This window comes from Phocoena phocoena, chromosome 4 (assembly GCF_963924675.1).
Source record: "Phocoena phocoena chromosome 4, mPhoPho1.1, whole genome shotgun sequence".
Lineage (NCBI taxonomy): Eukaryota > Metazoa > Chordata > Mammalia > Artiodactyla > Phocoenidae > Phocoena > Phocoena phocoena.
The window spans coordinates 25,217,856-25,242,340 of record NC_089222.1 but is presented as its reverse complement, the minus strand read 5'-3'; the positions used below and the strand labels follow the sequence as shown (position 1 = coordinate 25,242,340).

General features: G+C 44.1%; 1 protein-coding gene across 1 annotated transcript; it reads left to right on the top strand.

Moving 5' to 3' along the window:
* Positions 1 to 1,495: 1,495 nt before the first annotated feature.
* PAQR9 (progestin and adipoQ receptor family member 9) lies at positions 1,496 to 3,407 on the top strand. The gene is made up of 2 exons (XM_065876787.1): positions 1,496 to 1,624; positions 1,981 to 3,407. The coding sequence occupies exons 1-2, from the start codon at positions 1,622 to 1,624 to the stop codon at positions 3,268 to 3,270; spliced, it is 1,293 nt and encodes a 430-aa protein (XP_065732859.1). The 5' UTR covers positions 1,496 to 1,621; the 3' UTR covers positions 3,271 to 3,407.
* The last annotated feature ends 21,078 nt before the right edge of the window (positions 3,408 to 24,485 follow it).

Genomic DNA, 24,485 nt, shown 5'->3' with positions numbered 1-24,485 from the left:
AGTTATTAGTGGAAAACACTTTTTTCAAAGAGAAAGCGGAAACTTCTAAAGGGACTGTTTCTAGTAACTTTAAGTAATTTTAGACATTTACAATACTGAATGGTTTCTTAGTTATAAATAATTCTTATCCATAACTTAAGTCCTCTGAGCCACCACTAAGTAAATCTTCCTTGACGTACCTACAGGATTTGTTATAGTGATGAAGGTGGCCTTTCACTTATAAAATGAAAATGAAAGGCTTTCCTCAAATCAGACTATCCTTCCCTACTAGTTTCTTCTGAGCAAATCAGGTTGTTGGATGTTCTGCTTTAAGTACACAAGCTCCAGAAGCAGCTTGCTGGGTTCAAATCCCCCTTCTGCCAATCGGGCATATTATTCACCGTTGTGGTGCTTCCACTTCCTTACCTGCAAAATGGGAAAAATAATAATACCTAAAAACTTTTAAAACTGTAAAGCACTTAGAACAGTGCCTGGTTCCTTAAAGGTTAGCCCTTGTTGCCATGACACTATACAGCAGGTCAGTGAGGCAAGTCAGATTCAGTCACATCCCCAAGGCATCACTAAGAGAAACTTCCGTGAAATGATAAACATTTTACAGGAGGCAGGTTTTTTAGCCCCTCTTTTCACAAGGCTTACGGGCATATTTTCACAGCGCAGTGCATCACAACTGTTTTTCAGTCTTCCTTTCTTCTGGGCTCCAGCCACCCAACTTAGCCTGCCAGGTACTTCTGCTAAATTATGCATAAGCTTTTTCCAAGCCACCCCTCCGAGTCTCTACGAATTCGTCTCCGTTATCTTTTCAGTTAGGGCTAGAACGCACCTCCTCCCTTTAGTCCTCCGTCATCAACGGCCCCCACTTATGATCAGCCTTTGACTCAGGCGCAGCTCTGCTTGGGAACCCCTTCTTAATAAATTCCTCAGATCGTTACAGGCTTTCTGAATCGCCTGGTCTTCACCTGAAATTTTTCATTAAAACGTGGAGTTTGGGCAGCCCGCTCTGAGTTGTAGGACTTTGGGCTCCAAACAAAATTCCTAGTTAAAGACACAAGAACAGGAGCACGGGTGAGCTGCGGCCCCCGAGGCCTGGTGAGCGCGACCACAGGCCAGTTTAGAGGACCGTTCGTTTGGAACGGACAAGGACGAAAGGAGGTTAGTGACGCACCTGAATAAGTCCGCTAGACGAAAGGAGACAAACTAATGCTCGATATGGTGCTGAGAGTGAGGACCGCGCGCGCGGGCGCGCGCACACACACGGAAAGAGAGGAGCAGTCCCAGGTATCTGACAATGACACGCCCCGATCCAGACATGGCCTCGAAGGCCCCCGATTTCCGGAGCGCCCCCGCCCCCTCCGGAGATTACTGTCAGCGCATCCCTCCGCCCTGCCCCGGCTCAGGCGCGCCCGCTGCGCTCCCCTCCCCTCCCCCCGCGGCCGCAGCTCCCCGCCCCCAGCGGACGCGTCTCTCCAGTGTCCTCTCGAGCGCCCGCGTGGCTGTCGGGTTTCGAATCCCCGCGCCGACCCTCGCCCTCGGCGCGGGCTGCTGAGTCGCGGGCGCAGCCTTTGGTCCCCCGCATCAATCATTAACGGGCCAGCTCGGGCTTCTGCGACCCGAGGGAGGGGGGATGGTATGGAACTCGAGCCCAGGGACAACTCTATCCCCCGAGGCCGCCGCGAAACACTAGCCAGAGAGGCCCCCGCCCTCCCCCAGTGCGCCCGTCCCTCCCTCCCTCCAGCGCCTCAGCTCCCACATCCCCGCCTCCCGCGCCGGGGGCGGCTGCTGCTGCGCCCGCACCGCGCGATGCCCAGTCACCGCAGCAGCGCCGCCGTCAGCCGCGCCGCCACCGCCGCTGCAGCAGCGCGGGCGGCCGAGAGCCGGTAGCAGGGAGCCTGGGGAAGGGGCCGCCGAGCCCCGTGCGCTCCTACCCGTCGCTACGCGGCTGCGAAATCGATGACTATTTTTATTTACTTATTTATTTTTTAGGAACGGCTGCTCCGAGGCTCAGGTCTTCTCGTGAACCTGCAGCGACGCCCCCGGCGCGTGCACAAAGGCTCCGACGGCAGCCGGCGGGGACTGGAGAGCGCGCCGGAGCCGGCGCCAGAGGTCGCCTGTGCGCGCCCTAGCCAAGCCCCGGGCACCATGCCGCGGCGCCTGCAGCCCCGGAGCGCGGGCACAAAGGGCCCGCCCGGCACGACCGCGGCGGCTTCGGAGGCCGCCTCGCGCCCCCACCCCTCAGCCTCCGGGGACCCTCCGGCCTCCGCCAAGCCGCTGCTGCGCTGGGACGAGGTGCCCGACGACTTTGTGGAGTGCTTCATCCTGTCGGGCTACCGGCGGCTGCCGTGCACGGCGCAGGAGTGCCTAGCCTCGGTGCTGAAGCCTACCAACGAGACGCTGAACTTCTGGACGCACTTCATCCCACTGCTGCTGTTCCTGAGCAAGTTCTGCCGCCTGTTCTTCCTGAGCGGCCGCGACGTGCCCTTCCACCATCCGTGGCTACTGCCGCTGTGGTGCTACGCTTCGGGCGTGCTGCTGACCTTCGCCATGAGCTGCACGGCGCACGTGTTCAGCTGCCTGTCGCTGCGCCTGCGCGCAGCCTTCTTCTACCTGGACTACGCGTCCATCAGCTACTACGGCTTTGGCAGCACTGTGGCCTACTACTACTACCTGCTGCCCGGCCTGAGCTTGTTGGACGCCAGGGTGATGACCCCGTACGTGCAGCAGCGCCTGGGCTGGCACGTGGACTGCACGGGCCTCATTGCCGCCTACCGCGCGCTCGTGCTGCCCGTGGCCTTCCTGCTGGCCGTGGCTTGCACCGTGGCCTGCTGCAAGAGCCGCACCGACTGGTGCTCTTATCCGTTCGCGCTGCGCACCTTCGTCTTCGTCATGCCCCTGAGCATGGCCTGCCCCATCATGCTCGAGAGCTGGCTCTTCGACCTGCGGGGCGAGAACCCCACGCTCTTCGTGCACTTCTACCGCCGCTACTTCTGGCTGGTGGTGGCCGCCTTCTTCAACGTGAGCAAGATCCCTGAGCGCATCCAGCCGGGCCTCTTCGACATCATCGGCCACAGCCACCAGCTCTTCCACATCTTCACTTTCCTCAGCATCTACGACCAGGTGTACTACGTGGAGGAGGGCCTGCGCCAGTTCCTTAAGGCGCCGCCGGACGCGCCCACCTTCTCGGGCACCGTGGGCTACATGTTGTTGCTGGTTGTCTGCCTGGGGCTGGTCATCAAGAAGTTCCTCAACAACACCGAATTCTGCGGTAAAAAGTGAGCCTCCGCCTTGGAGGAGGCTGCCGGCTCGCTCACCCGTTTGTTTGAAGTTTCTGTTGTTGGTTTGTTTTCAAGTTTTGTTGTGTTTCCTTCTTTGCTCGAGGAGGGTGCTGCAAAACCACAGGGAAAAAGTTCAGCGCGACAAGGGCTTTGGGAGAGTGCACTCAGTGCACTTAGGGCTTTGGGAGAGGGAGGTGGGGCAAGCAGGAGGGAGAGGGCGGCTGGTTCTTGTCCCTGGGAAACATGCAGGTGCTGTCTGTGACATCCAGGGATTCTTCTAAGGCAGCGCGAATAGAACCCCACATAAAACCCCAACCAGTTAGATCTTCCAGTCGTCTTCTCTGCCAGAGGCAATAACGAGCAGCCCTTGTGAGGTCAGGCATGCAGTAAAGAGGGTAAGTAGACAGAATCCCTGGGTACTTCCGTTTCGGTGTGAGGAATGCTTGGATTTGTCAAAGAATAGAGCTTTGTAGAAAAGAGCACAGAGACACTAACCCAGGGCTTAACCTGCTAGAAAATGCATGGAATGTGAACACACGTTAATTATTTCAAAACGTTTCTTAGATGTTAGTTAAATAGTAATATATATCATGATTTTTCATAATTTATCAAAGCCTGTGATCTGCACTGAATTTTCTTTGTCACGTAGTTTGGAATCTTGCAGCTCTTCCGCATTGCTTATACTTGAACTGGACATCAGGGCAAGCTGCTTGAGAGTTCTCAGCTACTTTTTTAAACAGTGTTTTTTGAAGGCCTGTGTGTGTCATGATACAACTGTGAATTATTCTACCTTAGGGACTCTGGTTAAACTATTGGGAAGGAGCTAAGTGGTTTGTATAGGTCCCAGATTGCTATTTACTTATGTGTTCCACAAAACCCATCCTGTTTTTCGGTTTTGTTTTTAATCTTATTCTCTCTTTCTCTACTGATTCAAATTGCCACTGGAATCAATGTGCCTTTTGAAGCAATGCCCAAATGACTGGTCCTCAAACATAGTTTCTTGCATGGGGAGAGCAGTAGGTGTAAGCTTTTCTTACTTTATTGCAAATCAAGGTTTAACATTCTGTTCAGGAGGGAAGGAAGATGGTATGGGTTGTAAGTTTTTGGTAGGACCAGTAGTGGCTTCCTAGGACATGCAGAGCATTTGGCTTCTCTTACAAGGAGAAGAAATCAGCCCACTGATGAGGCTGTGGTTCCTAATGCTGCCATCGGGGAAGGTGAAAGGACACTGTTCTAGACTGAGCCCGTCTAGCCTTGCTTAAAATTACAATCGTAGTATTCAGGAGTAAATATGGCAGTTGTAATATGAAAGTCAGGAGTATGTTACTTGAGTTATAGATGAAAATTTTGAGTTAAATAAGATGACCTTTGCCTAGTTAAGCACTGAATTCTCATTTGGATCCAGACTATGGAAATGAATGGCGGTCACCCTAAATCGTTGAAAAATTAGGGAAACACGCTCCTGAGATCCTATCTGACAACCACATTGGCCAGTGTTACTTAAGACATTTCTCATAAACGTTATCCTGGACTTGAGATAGCAGCTCTAGACTAACACAAACCAGTGAGGTGGCTTATTTAAATACTTATCACACTTCTTGACAAGTCCTTTGGGTGAAGAGCCGGATAAGTCATTGAATGGGGAAGTCTTGACTTCATGGTATAATTTAGATCAAGGACAGAAGGTAGATGAACACTTACCTCAGCACTGGTAGGCTGGTGGTCCTGCCAAGATTGCTCTTCCTGTTTATGCTTTTAATCACTACTGTACTTGTAAACAGAGAGGCTCCGGCACAATTCCCTGGAGGAACCGGTATCCTTGTGTGTTAATTGCACACGGAAGTTAACTTTATATATGTCTGTATTTAACTTAGGAGACCTCTTAACGAGATTGTAAATACACTTTGCACATTTGCTGATGGGTGTCAGTGTCTCATGTTTGGCACAGTGCAAGGAGATTCCTGTTAGGTTACAGGGACTGAGAGCTGTGCCTGCCACGGATGTTAATCCTCAGCTGTAACTTAATTCAGTACATGTATTCAAGGACAGTTGTGGAAATCAGGCTATTTCCACATGCAAACTCATTTGCATGTCATTGTTGTCTCTTCTAGAGCCCCCAAAATTGTTGGTTTGGAAGCTAGAAAAACAGGTTGAGGAGCATTTTGGATCTTCCTTGTAATATAGAAGAAACTCTCTAGAGACAGCCTTCTAAAAAAGGTTGATGAGTTTGAGAACAAGAAATAAAGCCTCTGTTTGTCATTTTAAGTTTTTGTTGGCGATCTTCCAGGTCCTCAAAGAAAATTCTCTTCTTGCCTTGTGTCTTTGTCCTTAAGCAGAGGCCACTTAAGGATAAAATTATACCCATATAATCTTCAAGTGATATGATGCGTGAGCCCAGTAAGATGACACACTTTTCCCCTGGAAGGTTTCAGCAAAGTGAGGACTGACTTTCCTTCCCTTTGCTTCTTCCTTCCTGCACGTTCCCTTTCCCTTTCCATCTTCATTTTTATATACCACATACAGCACTGACAAAGGACATTCTAGTTGAAAACATTGGTTTGGCTTTACCTCATGTTTCCAAATAGGTACCGTATACACTACATAAGACCGGGGTTGATTTGTGAGGCTATATATGTTATTTGCTAAATGATATCGGATTTCGGTCAAGATAAATGATGATATTTGAGAATCAGCAAATATTTACTCAGTCTCCACATTTGCATGGAACTCTCCAGGTATATTATATATTTCAGGGGTAATATGACAATCAGAATAAAATCGCTTTTAAAATATTTTTTCACACTCTTCATTTTGCCACATCCAATTCAGTCAGTTTATTGTATTCAGCTGTTAGAAATGTAGGACAGATGATAAGTAAGAATGCACTCCCTTATCTCTGTACAACCTATTTCAGCAGTAGAATTTTGAAGCCCGTTATGTAATGCATTGTATTTTTACTCATTAGTCATGATCTGGATGACATCTCAAGGAGCAGCATCAGAGAGTCATGCCTGGGAAATGAGGGTGTTTGACTTCCATGCCTGTCACCCTGTGGGTTGGTCTCTGGAATTGACTCAGGCTGATGTAGGCGGCTAAGGGGAGGTTCCTTTCTTCCCTGCCTTTATTGTATCTGCACCTTCAGGTGAAGAGGCTGACGTCCCAGAGAGAGGAAGTGAGTTCTTCAGTCATGTCATGACTGGCTTGTAGAAACAAAAGTGATCTTTTCCCCTGGCCATACACTTTCTGTAAATAGCCCAGGAAGAAAGCCCGGGGCTTCAGAGCTGGCCAGAGTGGCCTTCCCATGTTTCCATTCATAAATCCTGCCTGTAAGTGATCGCAGTCAAAAACCATTTCACTTAATTCATCATACTACTTCAGGGGAATCATTTTGAAGAATGCAAAATTTGAGGATCGAGGTGATTTTTATAACTTTTTCTGATTTGGTGCTGAATCTGAGAGCTAACAGCAATAACAAACAGGGATTTTAATCTTCAGATCTCTTCACAACCTGATTTAATCTGCACAAAGCTATAGTGGGAGACAGGTAGGCGTTATCTCCACTTTAAGGTTATACCATTGGTCCAAGGTGGCAGAATTAGAATGTGGAGACAGTTGTGTGCTCAATTGTGAGTGTTACTAGTTTGCATGGCTCTGATGCCTGGCCAAGCACACCGACACTAATTGGATATCTATATATTTTCCCCCTTTAATTGATTACCTTATACTTGTAAAACAGCGAGGTTAGAGATGACTATCCTTGAATTTAGGTTATAAAATTTTAAACAAAATGTTATCAGCTACTTAAGTACTTTCTGTCATCTTGTTCTTCATCTGCTGAAGTCTGCCACTGCCGACTTCACTCTGAGTTGATTTTCACTTGCTTGTTCCTGTAATCCGTTTAGTGATCATTATCAACCTTCTGCATGTAAGATGCTGGGCAAGGAACCAGCCATATTATTATAGCCATTACCCTTTTATCTGCTGGTGGAACAGAGGTGGGAGCACCAGAAAGGCCCTCTGGCCAGGGATCCAACTCTGACCTTGGCCATAAGCACAATGTCCCAAGCCACTGAGTTTGGTTCTTTTCTCCTATTAGCCTAAGAGCAATGCATAGAATCTTATTTCAATTCACATGCTAATTTACCCACAATCGATTTCATTCCTTTTTTTTTTTTTTTTTTTTTTCTGTTTGCTCCTAAGCCTATGTGAATTTTCTTGGTAAAAATAACTAGAAAGTTTAATGCATAATCCAGGTGAAGGGAGAGCAGGCATGTGTACAAAGAGTTGAAAAATTTATCATCACTGCTAATTCATAAAGATCACTTTTGGAAGTTTCATGGTTTTAAACCACTGTGAAGAAAGGTTCATCCAAAGTGCCTAAACCGTGATATCATTAAGTGGCTGCATTTCACAGATAGCATATTTAAGTTTTTAAAAATGTGAGCTTAAATGCTTATATCTCCAAAGATTAGCTGAGACTACCTAATGTTCTTTAGCCTTTTTCCTCTTTTCAGGTCATTGTGTTGGAACCTATGAAACCTGTTTTAGAAAAAAAATTAATCTGGAGAAAGCTACATAGAAAAAATACCAGATGTGAAAAAGATAGAAAGCAGGCATGGGAGAAGGGAGAACAAGGAGGATTAGCTTCACACAGTTAGAATGGGGCAAGTTGAACTATGGACAGTTTTGCCTGAGTTTTACATTTTGTCCCTAGAAAAGCATGTGCACTCCCAGGGCATTAGTGCTCAGATAGGGCAGGCGAGGAATTCTGTTCGGCAGCATGACCACATCCTGTAGCTTATGACCTGAGCACAAGTGCCTAGGTATATTTTGAGTAGCAGATGTACTCCTGGTTTACCGTCTTTAATTTGTCTCCATAAAATTAGGGCATAAGGCAAAAAGGCATGAAGGGATAGCATCAGCCAATTGTAAATCACCTTTTTTTTTTTTTTTTTGCGGTACGCGGGCCCCTCACTGTTGTGGCCTCTCCTGTTGCGGAGTACAGGCTCGGGTCGCACAGGCTCAGCGGCCATGGCTCACGGGCACAGCCGCTCCACGGCATGTGGGATCTTCCCGGACTGGGGCACGAACCCGTGTCCCCTGCATCGGCAGGCGGACTCTCAACCACTGCGCCACCAGGGAAGCCCTGTAAATCACCTTTTGATCATTTTCTTGAAGGATTGCCAATATTCTCTGACGTATATCACCTGACAAAAAGCGAACAAGTCTAGACAAACTGAAAAAGGCAGCAATCATTAGTGGAAGCTGTATTCTGTTGTGATAGGCTGCATGTCTTCCTACTGAAGATTTTACTCCTTCAATATTATGAATAATTATTTCTTAATTGTGAAAATGGGTGTCCACTTTTTTTTTTAATTATTTATTTTTGGCTGCGTTGGGGTCTTTGTTGCAGCACTCTGGCTATTCTGTTGCGGTGCGCAGGCTTCTCATTGCAGTGGCTTCTCTTGTTGCGGAGCACGGGCTCTAGGCGCGTAGGCTTCAGTAGTTGTGGCTCACGGGCTCAGTAGTTGTGACTCATAGGCTCTAGAGTGCAGGCTCAGTAGTTGTGGCACATGGGCTTAGTTGTTCCGAGGCACCGGACCAGGGCTCGAACCTGTGTCCCCTGCATTGGCAGGCGGCTTCTTAACCACTGCACCACCAGGGAAGCCCCCTGGTCGTCTACTCTTCTTGGTCACTATTCCAAAAGCCAACACAAATTTTTGTCGTTGTTAAAAAAAGGACAAATGTATTGAATTTCTGGTTTGCAGATTTCTAACCGGGTTCGTGGGCTTCTTTTGTTTCCAAACAGCTTCTTCAGAGCCTGTGAGTGAGTTGCAGAATTAACGCTTACGGATAGGTCAGAGGCCGAGAATGCTCATTTGGTTGTTAATTGTGGCAGGATGTGACTTTTGAAAGCTCTGAACACATACCTAGAGGCAGCAAAATGCTCATTTATTGACTATTTAACTCAGTGGAACACAGCTTTGCGTTTGAGCTTTTGAAAATGTTCTCTGATGTATTGTGCTTCTAAATGTAACGCACGACCTTTAATACGTTTTGTTCTTGAACAATCTCTGAAAGCTATTCCGACCGTGGCATTTCTTGAATGTGCAGCGTTATTCTCCAGTGTGTAAAAGTGGCTGGCCACCTTTCTCATGCCTTATACTCCACCTAAAATATGCAATAAGCACTCAAGCAGGAGTGGAGGGGGTCTTCGGTTGGGTTTTTAACCATGCTGTAGAGATGGCCCTGCCCCTCACAGCTCACCACAACATTGAGAAAGGACCCCGTGTAAATAACCCTTGTTTCCAGATGGAGTACAGGGACACATTAACATCATTTCTCCTTTTAGGTCCATCTCTAGTTAGAAAGCATGATCTGTTTGTAATATGCTGGATGCAAAAATGAAAACTAATAGGCAGAATTTTTAGAGAAGAATTCTAATTTTATATTTTAAAAGTTTATAATAGCAATTTATTTGTAAAAACCGGCCTTTGCACATAGATGAGAACCAGCGCTTTTTGGAAAGCCTCATCTTTGTCCTGGGAGTTTAATCACCTGGAGCTCTTACCCAAATGATAAAGACCTACAAGGTCTTGAAAAATGTAAATAGTGTATAGTTTAAAAAAGGATAAAACAATTTTTTTAAAAGAAGAAAACAGGTCAGCTATGTTATAGGTGTGTCACAAGGCTAAATTTAAGTCTTTTTAAAATTCTAGTTAGAAACATCATTAAATTCAGTCTCCCCGCAAGGCTTAGTGCAGAAGGTCTACTTTTCTACCAGGTTGGTCTTTTATGGAGGCTATGAGCAAAATTGTTCCAACTAAGCAACTGAGTACCAAGGCAGTAAAGAAATGAGGCCCAGTTGAGTTTGATGAGGGTTCACTCACAGTGGATAACGTGGCCAGTAAAATGTATAGCCCTGGACACTCCGCTCCTAGTTTCTCTGGAGCGGAAAGAAGAATAAAGCCTCATGCCATCAATCCACAGACCAGGAAAAGGCTGTGTTTCAGGGCTGGAGGAGGACGCTGTGGCCGCTCTCTTCTCTAAATAAAGCACGTGGTAGCTCTGAACTCTCTTCCTATCAGCCTTCTCCCAGACCATGGCCATCACTCCTGAAGCCTTCACTTTCCAACTCAGCCTTGAAGACAAAAGGTTTCTAAAAAGATTCCATGTGTATTTAGGCCATCTCAAACCATCTGCCTTAGGAGGTTCATCCATTTCTAAACTGAGGATTTAAATACAATGACTGTGCTCAGATTTACAAGAATGTACAACCAGCAGGTCCCCTTTTGCAGTCAAGGGCATTAATTGAAGGGCCATACTCATTTTTTTCCTCAGGTCAGAGGCAGAGGGAGGATTTAACAGTGACCAAATAGAGCCCTCGTTGTGTCAGTCTTTTCTAAGTTCATTTAATGGTGATAATGGAGGAAGAAGGGAGTAAAGGAAAATGCAGGCATGAAAAAAGAAACTAATAGTTTCTAGTTTTTCCACTGCTTGCTAAATGAATTCTTCTTAGGCCACCTTAACTCCAGTCACCACCTAGATCTTAAACAGCTGTGTTTAGCCAGCTGGCGAGGCTTTCTCAGGATGTGTGGACGGGGGCTACAGTGTGGTCTCAAATCGTTGGTGTATTCTGCCAGAAAAGGATTATTTAATCATAATCCCCCGTTACCTGATAAATGAAGCAAAATAATACATAGAAATAACTATCACTCGGTCAGTTCTGTGCGTGTAGCTGAACAAAATTGTGACTCTTTTCTGTTGTATCATGATTTGGGTTTTCTGAGACCTTTGTTCCCTACGATCTTGAACATGAACATCTGTATAACTATTCATTTTTGCTGAAAAACAAATGTATGAAATAAGAATAAATTATTTGTAAGCATCGTGTGTAGGACTGCATTTGTACGCCTCTCTGCATGTCCAGAAGATATCCTTCAGCAAACCGATTATCCCTAAATTAATAGTATGTATGACACAAGCATCAGCAGGCAGAAGGGAAGAATGTTAAGCTTGTCCTGAAGAAGCACCCTTAGTATATTTCTTTTACAATTTTAGTTAAATGAAAAAGAAAATTCATGGGAATTCCCTGGAGGTCCAGTGGTTAGGATTCTGTGCTTTCACTACCAAGGACCTGGGTTCAATCCCTGGTCGGGGACCTGAAATCCCACAAGCAGCTCAACAAGGCATCCCCCCTAACAGAAAGAGAAAATTCATGACTTACTTTGAAACCATATCTTCGAAGAAAATACTCATATAACCCAGGTAATGAAGTTTTTCCTTACACCTCACTATTTTTCAAGGGCGCATGTGGTCCATGGACTTCTCTGCAAATACAGCCTGTTCCAGAACCCTGTGATCTGTGTAACTTTGCATCATCTCTGTCCTAAATAATACTAGCAAGGGAGATTCAACTTCAGTTCTTAAGCTCTGTGGTGACTGCTAAGTCTTTAACTCACGTTGACTCTTGTTTCAGGGGTTTGGGGTTGTTAGGAACAGAAAAAATCAACTAAGCACGAAAAGGTTTGTAGGAAGAATACTAGGGAGTTCCCAGAATGCACAGAGCTGACCACCCACACCTCAGGAAGGAAAAAGAGTAGGACAGAGCTTGAGATTCCAGCTGGGAACTCCTGCCCCAAGCCAGCGTCTTTCCAGGGTACTGCTACCAGAGAGAGGCAACTTCAGCTGCTTTCTGGCCCTGTTATATCTGTCCCCAGTTCAGATTCCTGGGAGGGAGTATCTGATTGGCTTAGCGTAGATACATGGACTCTTCTGATGTTAGGGTATGGGTGCTTGTGATTTACAGCCCTTTTCAGAACTGCAGGGAGGGGAAGAGTCATTCCCCAAAGGAAGGGATGATGGGCAGACAAAAACAACTGCTGTCCACCTCCTCATGCGTCCCTTGGTTGTCTGGTACACAGGCATACCTCTGTAATCCCAACTCCTGGGGAGTGTGAGGACAAGGGCAATGGGAGACCGAAGGTTTGGGCCAATAAGCACTATGTAAGGCACTTGTCTAAGCCAAGTGTCTTACCAATGTGGGGTTCCCGTCCAAATTCTGGAGCACCCGGTTACAGAAGGAAGGAAGAAAATGCATGCCAGCAGCCCCAAACAATAACAACCACAGTCCAGCACCTGGCTGGCTAGCCCACACTCTCCTTTCCAGATATACTTGCCTTATGCAGTAGAACCGTTACATGTATAATCTAAGTGTTTTTGCCCCCTTTTCCAAAATCAACCCAAAGTCCTGGCTTAGAACTGCAGCCAGCTCCCAGCACCTAGGATCTCCATGTGATAGGAGTTCCTCTCAGTGAGACATTCAGCTACACCCCAACTCACTGTAGGCGGAGAAGAATTGGGTCACTGAGAGGCCAACTCCCGCTCACAACATTGTACCACTTCTAATAGCATACCGTGCCACCAATAAGTGGCAGCCATCACCTCCCATGATCTAGGAAGGCCAAGCCCTCCGTGAGCTGGTTGTAGGATGAGTTCCTCAGGTTCTGTGTGCTGGGAGGATTTCTGTCCACCTTGGGCCTGTGCCAGATATCCGCCTGTTTGCCTTCAGATCCATTTCTCCATCCCTCCCCTCATTTGTTCTGTATTGGAGCTGATTCTAGGCCCCCTTCTCTCTGGCTTTTGTTAGGTCCTGCCAAGGAGAGAAATGGTGGGAGACTGGATGGAAGGGAGATGGCAGAAGGCAGGTATTTTTTTCCCTTTCCCTCCCCACTCTTCCTTTATGGTTCCAATTTCTTCTGGGATCCTTAACCCTGGCAGCTGCTGGCAGTCTAAGTGTAACCCTGAGGGAAGCCAGCATAAGAATACAGCTAGCACATGGAGTGGGGTCAAATAGAGTAAATCACAAAAGGAGACTTGATCAATCTATGCCTGAAGCCTACACACTTTTGGACTTTTCCTTATAAACCTTCATTATATAATCTAGTTTAAGTTGTATTTATTGCATGTAATCAGAAACATCTTAACTGATCCATAAGGTTTGCTAGTGTCCCAGTTCTATATAATAGGACTTGCACAGCCCCCATCCCACCTTCGCTCAGCCAGTCCCCCATTCTAGGATCTGCATGTTAGGTATTTGAAATATCTTCTTGAAGTACAGATTTCTGTTGAGATGTTAGGACTCGGGGCTGCCCAGCGACCCTCCCGTTCTCCATTGCAGGTGTTTCGTCTCTTTCATCTTCCCACTCCCGCTCTTTCCTCAAATCTCTCATCCTACCCCTTCCCATCTCTTCAGGAACCACACTCCACGTAGTGCACATTGTTCTCCTGTATGTTCAACTACTTCTACTCAATAGGACTCTCCCTATGAACATTTTAAAATGTGCTACTAGTCTTTCCCATCTTCTAAAAAAAGAGTCACCCTCTCCCCACTATGTCACACTCTAACGACCACTCCCCTCTCTCTTCTCCTTCACAGCTAGGCTTTTTGCAAGAGTGGTGTACACTTGTCTTTGTTTTCATACTTCCCACTCACTGCATTCTGGCTTCATTAATCTCACCAAAATGGTTTTTACAAGATTTCTAACAACCTCCTTATTGTGTCCTGGACATTTCTTAGATCCTCTTTTCCATTGCCTTCTGCTGAAAGTCTTCCCTCAGCCTCTGTGACCCTGTACTTCCTGGATTTCCTCCTACCTCTCTGGCTACTCTTTCATAATCTCCTTTGCTGACTTCTCTTCCCCTGTTGACGCCTGACGTCGATGTTTTCAAAGTGTGAATGCAGACCCTCTACCATGTATAGTATAAGTTAAGGACTCAGTTAGTGGCTTGATTCTGCCACTTCCTCTCAGCTCTCTGACTCACCAAGGCATTGTAATTCTAGTTCCAGGAAGCTCAACCTTGAGCCTACTCCTCCAATCCTTTCAGTGTGTGTCTAAGCCAACCAATGCCTGTTAACAAATCTCCTTCAGCCCCAGCTAGTTTGAGTGGACTCTGTTGTCTGCAACTGATTCCGAATTGATAAACTAACTAAGCAGAAAAAGATGGTGATCAGGAGTGCTGGAAATGGGAAGACATAGCTCTTTATTCCCCAAACCAATCATTAGCAAGTAGTCAATTAGGCCTCTGATTTTTCACGCTTAATTCTCCTTGGAAGACAAAGCAGACTCTGGATCAGGCAGAGACTGAACTCTCTTCAGAGATTTGGTTCTACTTCAAAGGAAAAAAGGAACATTAGGAACAGAATTACCTAAGATTTCTTTCCCTTAATGTTGACTTTAAATAGATGAAGGGAGATATGGATATCTTGGATACTTAGAACATATGTCGAGTGAAAGAAGTCTAAAATAACAAAACTCACAAATAATAAGCAACATTCCCATGTATCAGCATAGTGTTTATAATTTTCATATTGAGACTCAGCCCCTAATAACCAAAAATCCATTAAATATAAAGAATATACGGAATTATAACATTGGAAAGGAGTTCCATGAGTCTCTGATCTAAAAAATTAATTGTGGTCCTCTATCCCAGTGAAAGGCCATCAGAAGTGAGCTGGAACTTCAGCAGGTGCTTGGTTTTCCTCTTTCCCTTGGTTTCCTTGTATCCCTATAATGCATCCCCCTGCTTCTTCTAGCAGTACCCTAAATTTCCTTTTAGGAAGAACTCCTCCCACTCAACCTTGGTGGGACTGCTCTCCCTGGCAGTGGGGGGGGTGGGGGTGGGGCATGTGACCCAAGGTAGGCCTGTGAGCCCAAAGTGTCTCTGGATTCTGTACTTTCCATGACTTGCCTGCATATGACTTTATGTAATCCTGTGAGGCACCCATAGCCTTCAATATATTACTTCTTTTTTAAATTATTTTCCCCTTAAGTTAGCCAGAAGGTTTCCATTTCCTGCAACTAAAGAACATTGACTGAGGACTTCCAGTTTCTGGTCTGGCATGTAAAAAGCTTACAAATTGTCACTCTATCCTAACAACAACTAAAACTCTGAATAAACCAAAAAATCAACAACTCTTCTTGGATCCATCAGAGAAGTGAGATCACAGAGCAAACCATTGTCTTCAAAATTAGAGATCCAGACAGGTGGATGCAGAGAATTATAACTTGCCATGTTAGGAATCCATGAGCAGAAACTTCTGCAGGAACAAGTACTGGGTTCCTTTTACCTGATATGCATCACATCTAGCTTTAAATAAAAAACTACAAGGCTACTAAAAGGCCAAAAACATAGTTTGAAGAGACAGAGCAAGCAGCAGAACCAGACTCATTGATAAGGCAGGGATACTGGGATTATCAGACTAGGAATGTAGGACAACAATGCTAAAGGCTGTAATAGAAAAAGCAGACAACATGCAAGAACAGATGGCTAATTGTAAGCAAAACAATGGGAATTTTAAGAAAGAATCAAAAATAAATGCTAGAAATCAAAAACATGGTGACAGAAATGAAGAATGACTTTGATGACTCATTAGTAGACTAGACACTCGGGAAAGAACCAAGGAGCTTGAGGATACATCAATAGAAACTTCCAAAACTGAAACGCAAAGAGAAAAAAGACTGGGGAAGAATGGAACTGAATATTCAAGAACTGTGGGACAGTTACAAAAAGTATAACATATGCGTAACGGGAAGGCCAGAGAAAAAAGAAAGAAAGGAACAGAGCATAGCGAATGATACAACACCCACTCAAAATCTGTACAAAGGAAATTCTACACGTAGACATGACATGACTTTTTAAAAAAAAATTTTACTGGAGTATAGTTGATTTACAATGTTATGTTAGTTTCAGGTGTACAGCAAAGCGAATCAGTTATACATATACATATGTTCACTCTTTTTTAGATTCTTTTCCCATATAGGCCATTACAGAGTATTGAGTAGACTTCCTGTGCTATACAGTAGGTCCTTATTAGTTACCTATTTTATATATAGCAGCATATATATGTCAATCCCTATCTCCCAATTTATTCCCCCCACCCCCCCCAAAAACCATAAGTTTGCTTCTACATCCGTGACTCTATTTCTGTTTTGTAAATAAGTCCATTTGTACCATTATTTTTAGATTCCACATATAAGCGATATCATATGATTGTCTGACTTATTATACTTCACTCAGTATGACAATCTCTGGCTCCATCCATGTTGCTGCAAATGGCATTATTTCATTCTTTTTTTTTTTTTTTTATGGCTGAGTCATGACGACTTCTGAAGCATCTGTAAATAATTTCTTTCTCTCCTTTCTGTCTGAGGAGTCCACTCACAGTTTCTGACCTCCAATTTTTTTTTTCTCCAAGAGCTGAAGGAATTCCTAAAAGAAGGTAGAATTTAAGAAATTGGATTACCTTTGCAAATATAAGTACTTCTTAAAATCATAGGACTAATAAAAGAGGTCCCATATCCTGCCTGCTCACGTAGTACCCAACCTTCCTATCCTGAACCTATATAATGGTAAAAATATATGAAGAAAACTGAGAGGTAGGGAGAAGGCACGTGAGCATTTATTGGTACAAAATGTAATTCTCTAAGAGCTACATTATTAATTAAAGGTGCTCTGAGTGGGTTTTTACTCCTGCTCTTAATTCACTGGTTCACTGTATTATTTCATCCTTACCATCTATATAAATCTGTTTTGATGGTAATCTATAAATATCAGTTTAGAATTCTTTCATATTCTTATTTTAGTTACACAGAAATTTCAAAAAGTACAAAAAGAAATGAGCTTAAGGAAATAAATATTTCTACAGATATATGCATATAATACACCAACTATAAGAAGATCCTGATCATATCTTGCATATAAATAAGAAGAAAAAGGTGCATGTCCTCATTTTCTCTTGTTTGTTTTGGTTTGATTTTTTGGTTTTCATCTGAATTTTCGCTTTTGGTTATGGTGTTTTCTTTTTGTCACTTTTAGATCCTAGGAAAGGGTCACATATAAAAAATGGTAGATGTGAAATCCTGTCAGAAGCCCCTCAATTTGATCTCAGATGTTACCAATGTCTTGCCAAAGGTAAAGCTTGTTAATTTATAGGCGCCTATGTATCACATGAACGCATAAGGAGATCCAGGGCAAGTCATATTAATCATGGTGCCTCCCTTTAATTTGGTTACACAGATGGAATCCAGCTAAAATGAATTTAAAGAGAATGAAAAGGAAACGTGAGGGCTTTTCTTAGCACCAGGTGGCAATTCTACCCTGTCTCCCCATCATACTGGTTCACAGAATCGTTTCAGCCCTGGGGCCATCATTTGCTTCTTCGTGGCTGGAGAAGTAGTCCTGGAAGAATGAGTCACAGCTATGCTGTGAGTCAGACTCAGGTCTGGTGAAGATGAAGCTCTCCCTTTCTTCCTGAGCGTAACAACACGGGGCTCGTCATGTGAGTAGCAGAGTACTTTAAAAACTAAACCTTTTCCTCCCTGTCCTTGCTGTTCGATGCCATAAATAGGTCTGACAAAGACACCTTAGTGTTGCTTGACTCCACCACCCCACCCCGAGGTGCTAGTGACTATTCACAGCCCCTCCTAAGATGCCCCAAAGAGGAAACCAGTGCCCTCCTGTAAAACGGGAAGCCGCTTCTGGAATCGCTGCCCAGGTGTTTGGGGCCTCTTAGCGTCCAGACTGCTTGTTGTGTCAGGAACGATGTCCCCACTGTCCCCGCTGCGGCCATGGAGCTGGATGACTGCGCACTCAGGCAACTTTGTGGAGGCGCAGCCTGAAGTTCTGGACAATTGGGAAGAAAAAGCCTGGACCCCCAAGTTGGAGGTGGGGTGGGGATCCTGCCTCTCCAGAGAATGGTATCTAAAGAGCTGTGGACAAGTATACACACACCAAACACCCTGGTCACTCCAGATGGCGAGATGACCCTCGAGCGATAAAGGTCCCCACTTTCAGAACCACGGCCGGTGGAGCAGATGGGGAGTTGCATGCAGTAGGGGAAGGGGGAGGAAATCGGCTCTCGCTGGATTTTTTGCAGGAATTCCTGCAGGGCCGACGCTGGCTCAGGAAATACATTTCGAGCAGCCAGAGGGATGCGGGGTGCTCTCCGGGTGTGCTCGGGGAGTAGTCGCCAGGGGACAGGGGTTGGAGCGGCAGCGGGGCGAGGGCCGAGGGTCATCGGGGCGCGCGGGGCGAGCGGGGCGGGTAGGTCCCAGAGGACGAGGGCGGCGGGGTCGGCTTGGGGAGGTCGGCGCCTCGCCCTCGGCCTTGGCCTGCGGGAGCTGCTGGGAGGGCGGCCGGAGCCGGCGCAGGGGCGCGGTGAGCGGGCTGGACGGTGGGATGGCGGTGGGGGTCAGGGGACCCGCACTCGAGGACCCGGGAGGCTGCAGGAAAGCCCGCGGTGGTCCCGACCCTGTCCGTGCTCTGAACTCCGGCCTCCTCCCACTGCAACTCCTGGCCTCTCGCCCATCAGACCTGGACGTGGGTCTGACTTCTCACGCCGCGATTTCGTTGTCATCTCAGGAAGTTACTTGGCCCCTGCAGACCTCCATTTCCTCATCTGTAAAATCGAGTTGGAAATATTTCTTATGTCCTAGCAGTGTGAGAATTCAAGGAATGAACGTAAAGCAATTTTACTAAGTGCCTGCTACATGCTAACTGTTCAGTACATTTTAGCTAGGGCTATATTAGATCAAACTCTTAGGAACTCATAACATCCCCAATCCATAAGGATCCTTGAGGGCACGTGTGCAGTCTGGGAAAAAAATGGAATTGAATTAACTTTCTTTCTAGATCAATGCCGTCCAATAGAAATATAACACAAACCATATATGTAATTTTCTAATAACCACGTTAAAAGGGTCAAAAAATCAAGTAAAATTAAATTTAATGATATATTTTGTTTAAGCCACTATATCCAAAGTACTATCATTTCAACCTGTGGCACCAGCCCAATTTCAGGAGCTTCAGTCTCCCATGTGCTGGACAGCACAGCTCAGACTCCTTGCCACTATTTGAGTCTCAGCTCAAACGTCACCACCACCTTTGACTATGTAAGTAGTGGCCCCTGTTTCCTCCCTCCCTTCATACACACACATTCACCATGGCTTTACCTTATTTTATTTTCTACACATTATTTATCACCATGTGAAATTACCTTGTTTACTGTTTCTGTCTCCCCATTAGAATCTAAGCTCCAAAGCTGCAGGTTTGGATCCTCAGCACCCGGCACAGTGCCTAGCATACTGTAGGCAGTTGTTTAATACTTGTTGGATGTATGAGTTAATGAGTTAAATGAATAGATGACTGGATGTGGTAGTATCTACCTCCTCTACAGACAGAACTACTCAATTCTGACTAAGAAGATCCCTCAGCATCATGGAAATAATATTATATTTGAAGAATAAAGAATGCATTATACTCCCAGGAATATGAAAACAGGCTTCTATAAATCTGACGATTCATCAGGCAATGGCAAGTGACTTAGCTACCACCTTGTGCCTGAGGTTATAAACTAACCCTCCCAACTGTGATGATGTAAGTTTCAGATGTTCTTCAACTGCCGCTTATTTACTTCATAGATTATCTGAAATGTAATGCCGGCTCAAAGATAAAAGAGTTTTAAAATTAAAGATTAATATATAAAAATATTAGACTGAGTCTAAATGGTGAAGAGCCAATCCACTATGGATGGGTTAACCTTCACTAAAGAGAGAGTAGATGGCCTGGCCTAAGATTATGTATATCTGCTCTGCTGAGACCATCTAACACACGAGCTTTCTGGATAAAACTAAATATTTGGGCTATGGGTCAATAACAATGGTTAAAACCTACTTCTGGACAGGCTACACAATTAAGGCAACAAATGTGTTTGTGGTACTGGTTCTGATGGACTCATATGCTGTTATAAATTGGTTAGTAAAATAGTGGTCTCCAAACCTAGCTGCACAGTAGAACTGCCTAGGGAGTTTCACAAGACAGATTCTAATTCAGGCACTCTGTTGGGGCTTTGCAACCTGTCGTTAGAAAGTTCTCTTGGTGTCTTGAATAATCAGCCAGGTCTGGGAACCTCACATCAGGATTGTCCACATGCCACCAGAGGCAGATTCACCAGGACACCAAGGAGACTCCATTTTCAAGGGCCTAACACCCGCACGGGTCCCTCCCAAAGCCTTGTATCTAATTTCGTATTTGTAATTTTATATAATTTTTTTTTAAAAAGAAGGACCCCTTAAGCTAAAGAGATGTGCAGACTTTACTTATTATATGACCTGGATGGCATCCTGTACTGAAAACAGTCCTACATAGGACATTATTGGCACAATTGAATAAAATGGAGTGGGGGTTGTAGGTTACAATAAAGTATTGTATTACTGTTAAATTTCATAAATTTATTAGTTTTACTGATGTTACTTAAGAAAATATCCTCATCCTTAGTAAATGCAAATTGAAACATTCAAATGATAAACTGTTAAAAAAAAAGAAAAAAGAAGAAGAAGAAGGTCCCCTTGTAAAGAGTTCTTTCCTCACAAAACCTGAATCTGCTTCTGGCTTTAAACTATACTGTCCCAGAAAACCACAGCTACAGAGCAAATCCAGCCCTCTGCCTGTTTTTGTACAGGCCATAAGAATGGTTTTTACATTTTTAATGGTTGAAAAGAAAAGTAACACTTTATGACCTGTGAAAATTATATGAAATGCAAATTTCAGTATCTATAGGTAAAGTTATATCGTTCACAGCCATGCTTATCTGTTTATAAATTGTCTGTGACTGCTACACAACAGAGCTGAGTAGTTGCAACAGCGATTGCGTGGCCTGCAAAGCTTAAAATATTTACTATCTGACCCTCTAAATATTTACTATCTGACCCTCCAAATATTTACTGTCTGACCCTCCAAAAAGTTGGCCAACCCTGACCTATACCATCGAATGATTACATCATAGATACAATAGAAAATTGATTTGAAAGGGTTACTTTATTTAATGTGAAAAGCATGATAGGGGAACTGTTTAACTCCCATTGTAGAGAGATTTATTCTATGAATCTACAAGTGATTGCATTCAGATGTGAATATCAAAGGCTTTACAGAACCATAGCATCTTATTCAACATTATTTAGAGTAAGCTGTGCTTGGTCTATAGGTTAGGAGCAATGTAATATAAGACCGAAGCGTTTGTGAGATGATTCAGGATAGAATGATTATAAGTAAAAACCTTCCCAGATAGAAAATACTGGAAAAATCTTGGAGGATAGTTGCAAAAGATGTATGCCATTAATGATTAACCATTAAGCATAAAATAATATGTGCTCTGGGTTGTGGAAAAGTATAGTAAAATGTTGCTAAAGTTCTACTTCAAAGTTTAGCTCAGAGGTAGCTTATGAAACCACTTAACCCAATACTTTAAACAAAGCTAAAAACATTTGAACAATAACGATTAGACGAATTGGGCAAGAACTGTGACAGATCATCGAATTCTGGCAGCAAAGGAGAGCAAAAATATTGATTTAGCTGTCCCTCTTCAAAGTCGTATGATGGACACCTATGCAGAGCAGTGAGCGTAGCTCTGAAGATCTGAGATGGAGGAGAGGAGTCTTTGAAAGGACAGCCAGTGTAGCAACCTGAGTTGGTGTGAATGCTGACTGGTCAGGTTCTGTAGACATAGCAGATTTCCCAGTCAGACAAACAGCAGGTGGAAAACTAGACCGAAGGACAAATCAATTGGGAAGATTAGTAGGTGAAATGTTACTAGGTTGGGAGGTCAATGATAAAGGCAGAGCTTTTTTTTTTAATCAGTCAGTTGACTTTACAGAATTTATGATTGGATCATACAAAAGAGAACAAGAAATCTTCCTTAACTGATTCAGGGGCCCAGGTACTTTGAAGATCCAAGTAGTCTGCTACTCCAGCTTCTGAAGGAATCTTGGCTGTTTGAAGACAATTGCTTCTGTGTCTTTTGGAAGGAGCACAGTCCTCTGCATTCCAAAGACTACCTGGGAATAATATCCCAAATGTAGTCCAACCTTTCCATTTTCATGATAAGAGAAGGGTCGTGAGAGCTGGAAGGTAAGAGGTTTGTTGAGTCAGTCTGAAGGATGAGTGATTTACCGGGCAGACATAGGGAAACAGGAAGTAAAGCAACATTTTGGAGCATCTGCCATGTGCTAGGTACTTTGCATATGTTACTTCATTATCTCCACATCCCCTCAGTGTAATTATCATTGATTCCACTGAACCCCTGAGGAAACAGAGAGGATCAGTTTCACTCTTGCAACCAGCCAGCCAGTAACTGTAGAGCTGAAATATGAACGCAGGTCTGTCTGTCTGCCTGGCCCTGAGTCCTTACTCCTTCCTTCCTTCCTTCCTTCACCATCCTGTTCCTGGCAGGTTCTTCAAGCAGAGAAAGCAACAGCAGAAAAGCACAGTATCATAAATATGTTTTCCCACTCTAAATGACCGCTAAGACATTCCTTTAAGTTTATTAGAGTTATAAAAATAAAACTAAACTAATACACTTCATCAATTAATAATACTGTCTCTAAGGTGGAAGATCGCATTACCCATTGTAGTCTTTCTTAAACCAAGTGTCAAATCCTAAATCTCAGAAATGTCCTCAATTTGGTGCCTTTGAGAGTTTCTACAATTTAACCCTCCAAATTGACTGCAAAAATTGTCTCATAAGCTGATGCAAAGCTTTGCTGACTATTGGTTGCAAGACAAGGCAAGCAGCCATCCTGGCCCTTTGTTCCAGTTGTAACTAGTGTCTTTTTCACCACACTCCAATTAGAAATGAGGCTGTACAGGACATGGAAGCAACCTAAATGTCCATCAACAGATGAATGGATAAAGAAGATGTGGCACATATATACAATGGAATATTACTCAGCCATAAAAAGGAATGAAATTAAGTTATTAGTAATGAGGTGGGTGGACCTAGAGTCTGTCATACAGAGTGAAGTAAGTCAGAAAGAGAAAAACAAATACCATATGCTAACACACATATATGGAATCTAAAAAAACGGTACTGGTGAACCCAGTAGCAGGGCAGGAAAGAAGACGCAGACATAGAGAATGGACCTGAGGATGTGGGGAGGGGGAGGGGGAAGCTGGGACGAAATGAGAGAGTGGCATGGACATTTATACACCACCAAATGTAAAATAGATAGCTAGTGGGAAGCAGTCGCATAGCACAGGGAGATCAGCTCCGTGCTTTGTGACGACCTAGAGGGATGGGATAGGGAGGGTGGAAGGGAGGCTCAAGAGGGAGGGGATATGGGGACATATGTATACATATAGCTGATTCACTTTGTTGTACAACAGAAACAAAGCAACATTGTAAAGCAATTATACTCCAATCAAGATACAAAAAATTTTTTTAAAAAAGAAGTGAGGCTGTAGTTCTAAGTCTTTCCTCCCACGGGGGTTTCTTTATCTGAGCCATTACAGGAAAGAGTCACATGATCTTTCTTCCCTTAGGTAATGGTCAGTGGTAAAAACATATTCAGTAAATCATTAGAGGAATTATTACCAGCTCCTTTAAAACATGACATATGCTGCCATTTAGAAGTCCTTTAGTATGTTATCTGATCAATTTGTAGATATTTCGATTCCCTCTCAGACTGCATCCTCCAATTTGTCAAAGCTTATTTACATTTTGTTGCCCATTCACGAACCACTCAGAAGAGGCTGTAGGAAGAAACTCCTACCAACTAACGCTGTCTTAAAGCCTTCTGTCTACTCTAAATTCAGTAAATTTTTTGTAGACCTAGGCCTAATCTCAGATTAAACAAAACAAACGGTAACTAAGTAGATGGCCTCTTTAAGTCTGCTTGCTTTACCACAGACGAACAAGCCAAGACTATCTTAATTTGGAGTTCAGAAAGCTCCCTCCCCAACTTAGAAGTAGAGGGAAAAAGAAGACCAAGCATCAACTTAAAACAGACATTTCATAATTACAGGATTTAGGTTTGGAATCACTTCACTTAATCTTTGCATGATCCGGAACTCAACCCAGAAGATTAAAAGAACAGTATTTTCAATTCCATTCATGAAAATTAAGGACTTGGCTAGAGTTAATAAAGCTGAGAAAAAAAATATATAAGCTGTTAGTCAAGGCAATGTAATCCTTATCCCAATGCCAAGTGAAAAAATTTTAGTCATTTATTTCCATTATAATAGGTAATACTTTTGCTTATAGATTTGTAAAAGAGGACAGATAATATCCTGAAGGTGAGTCCCTCCATGTGGGAGAACCATATTAAGATACCACTGCTGGAGCAACCCCAGGAGCTTATCAGATCTAAATAAAAGATTGAT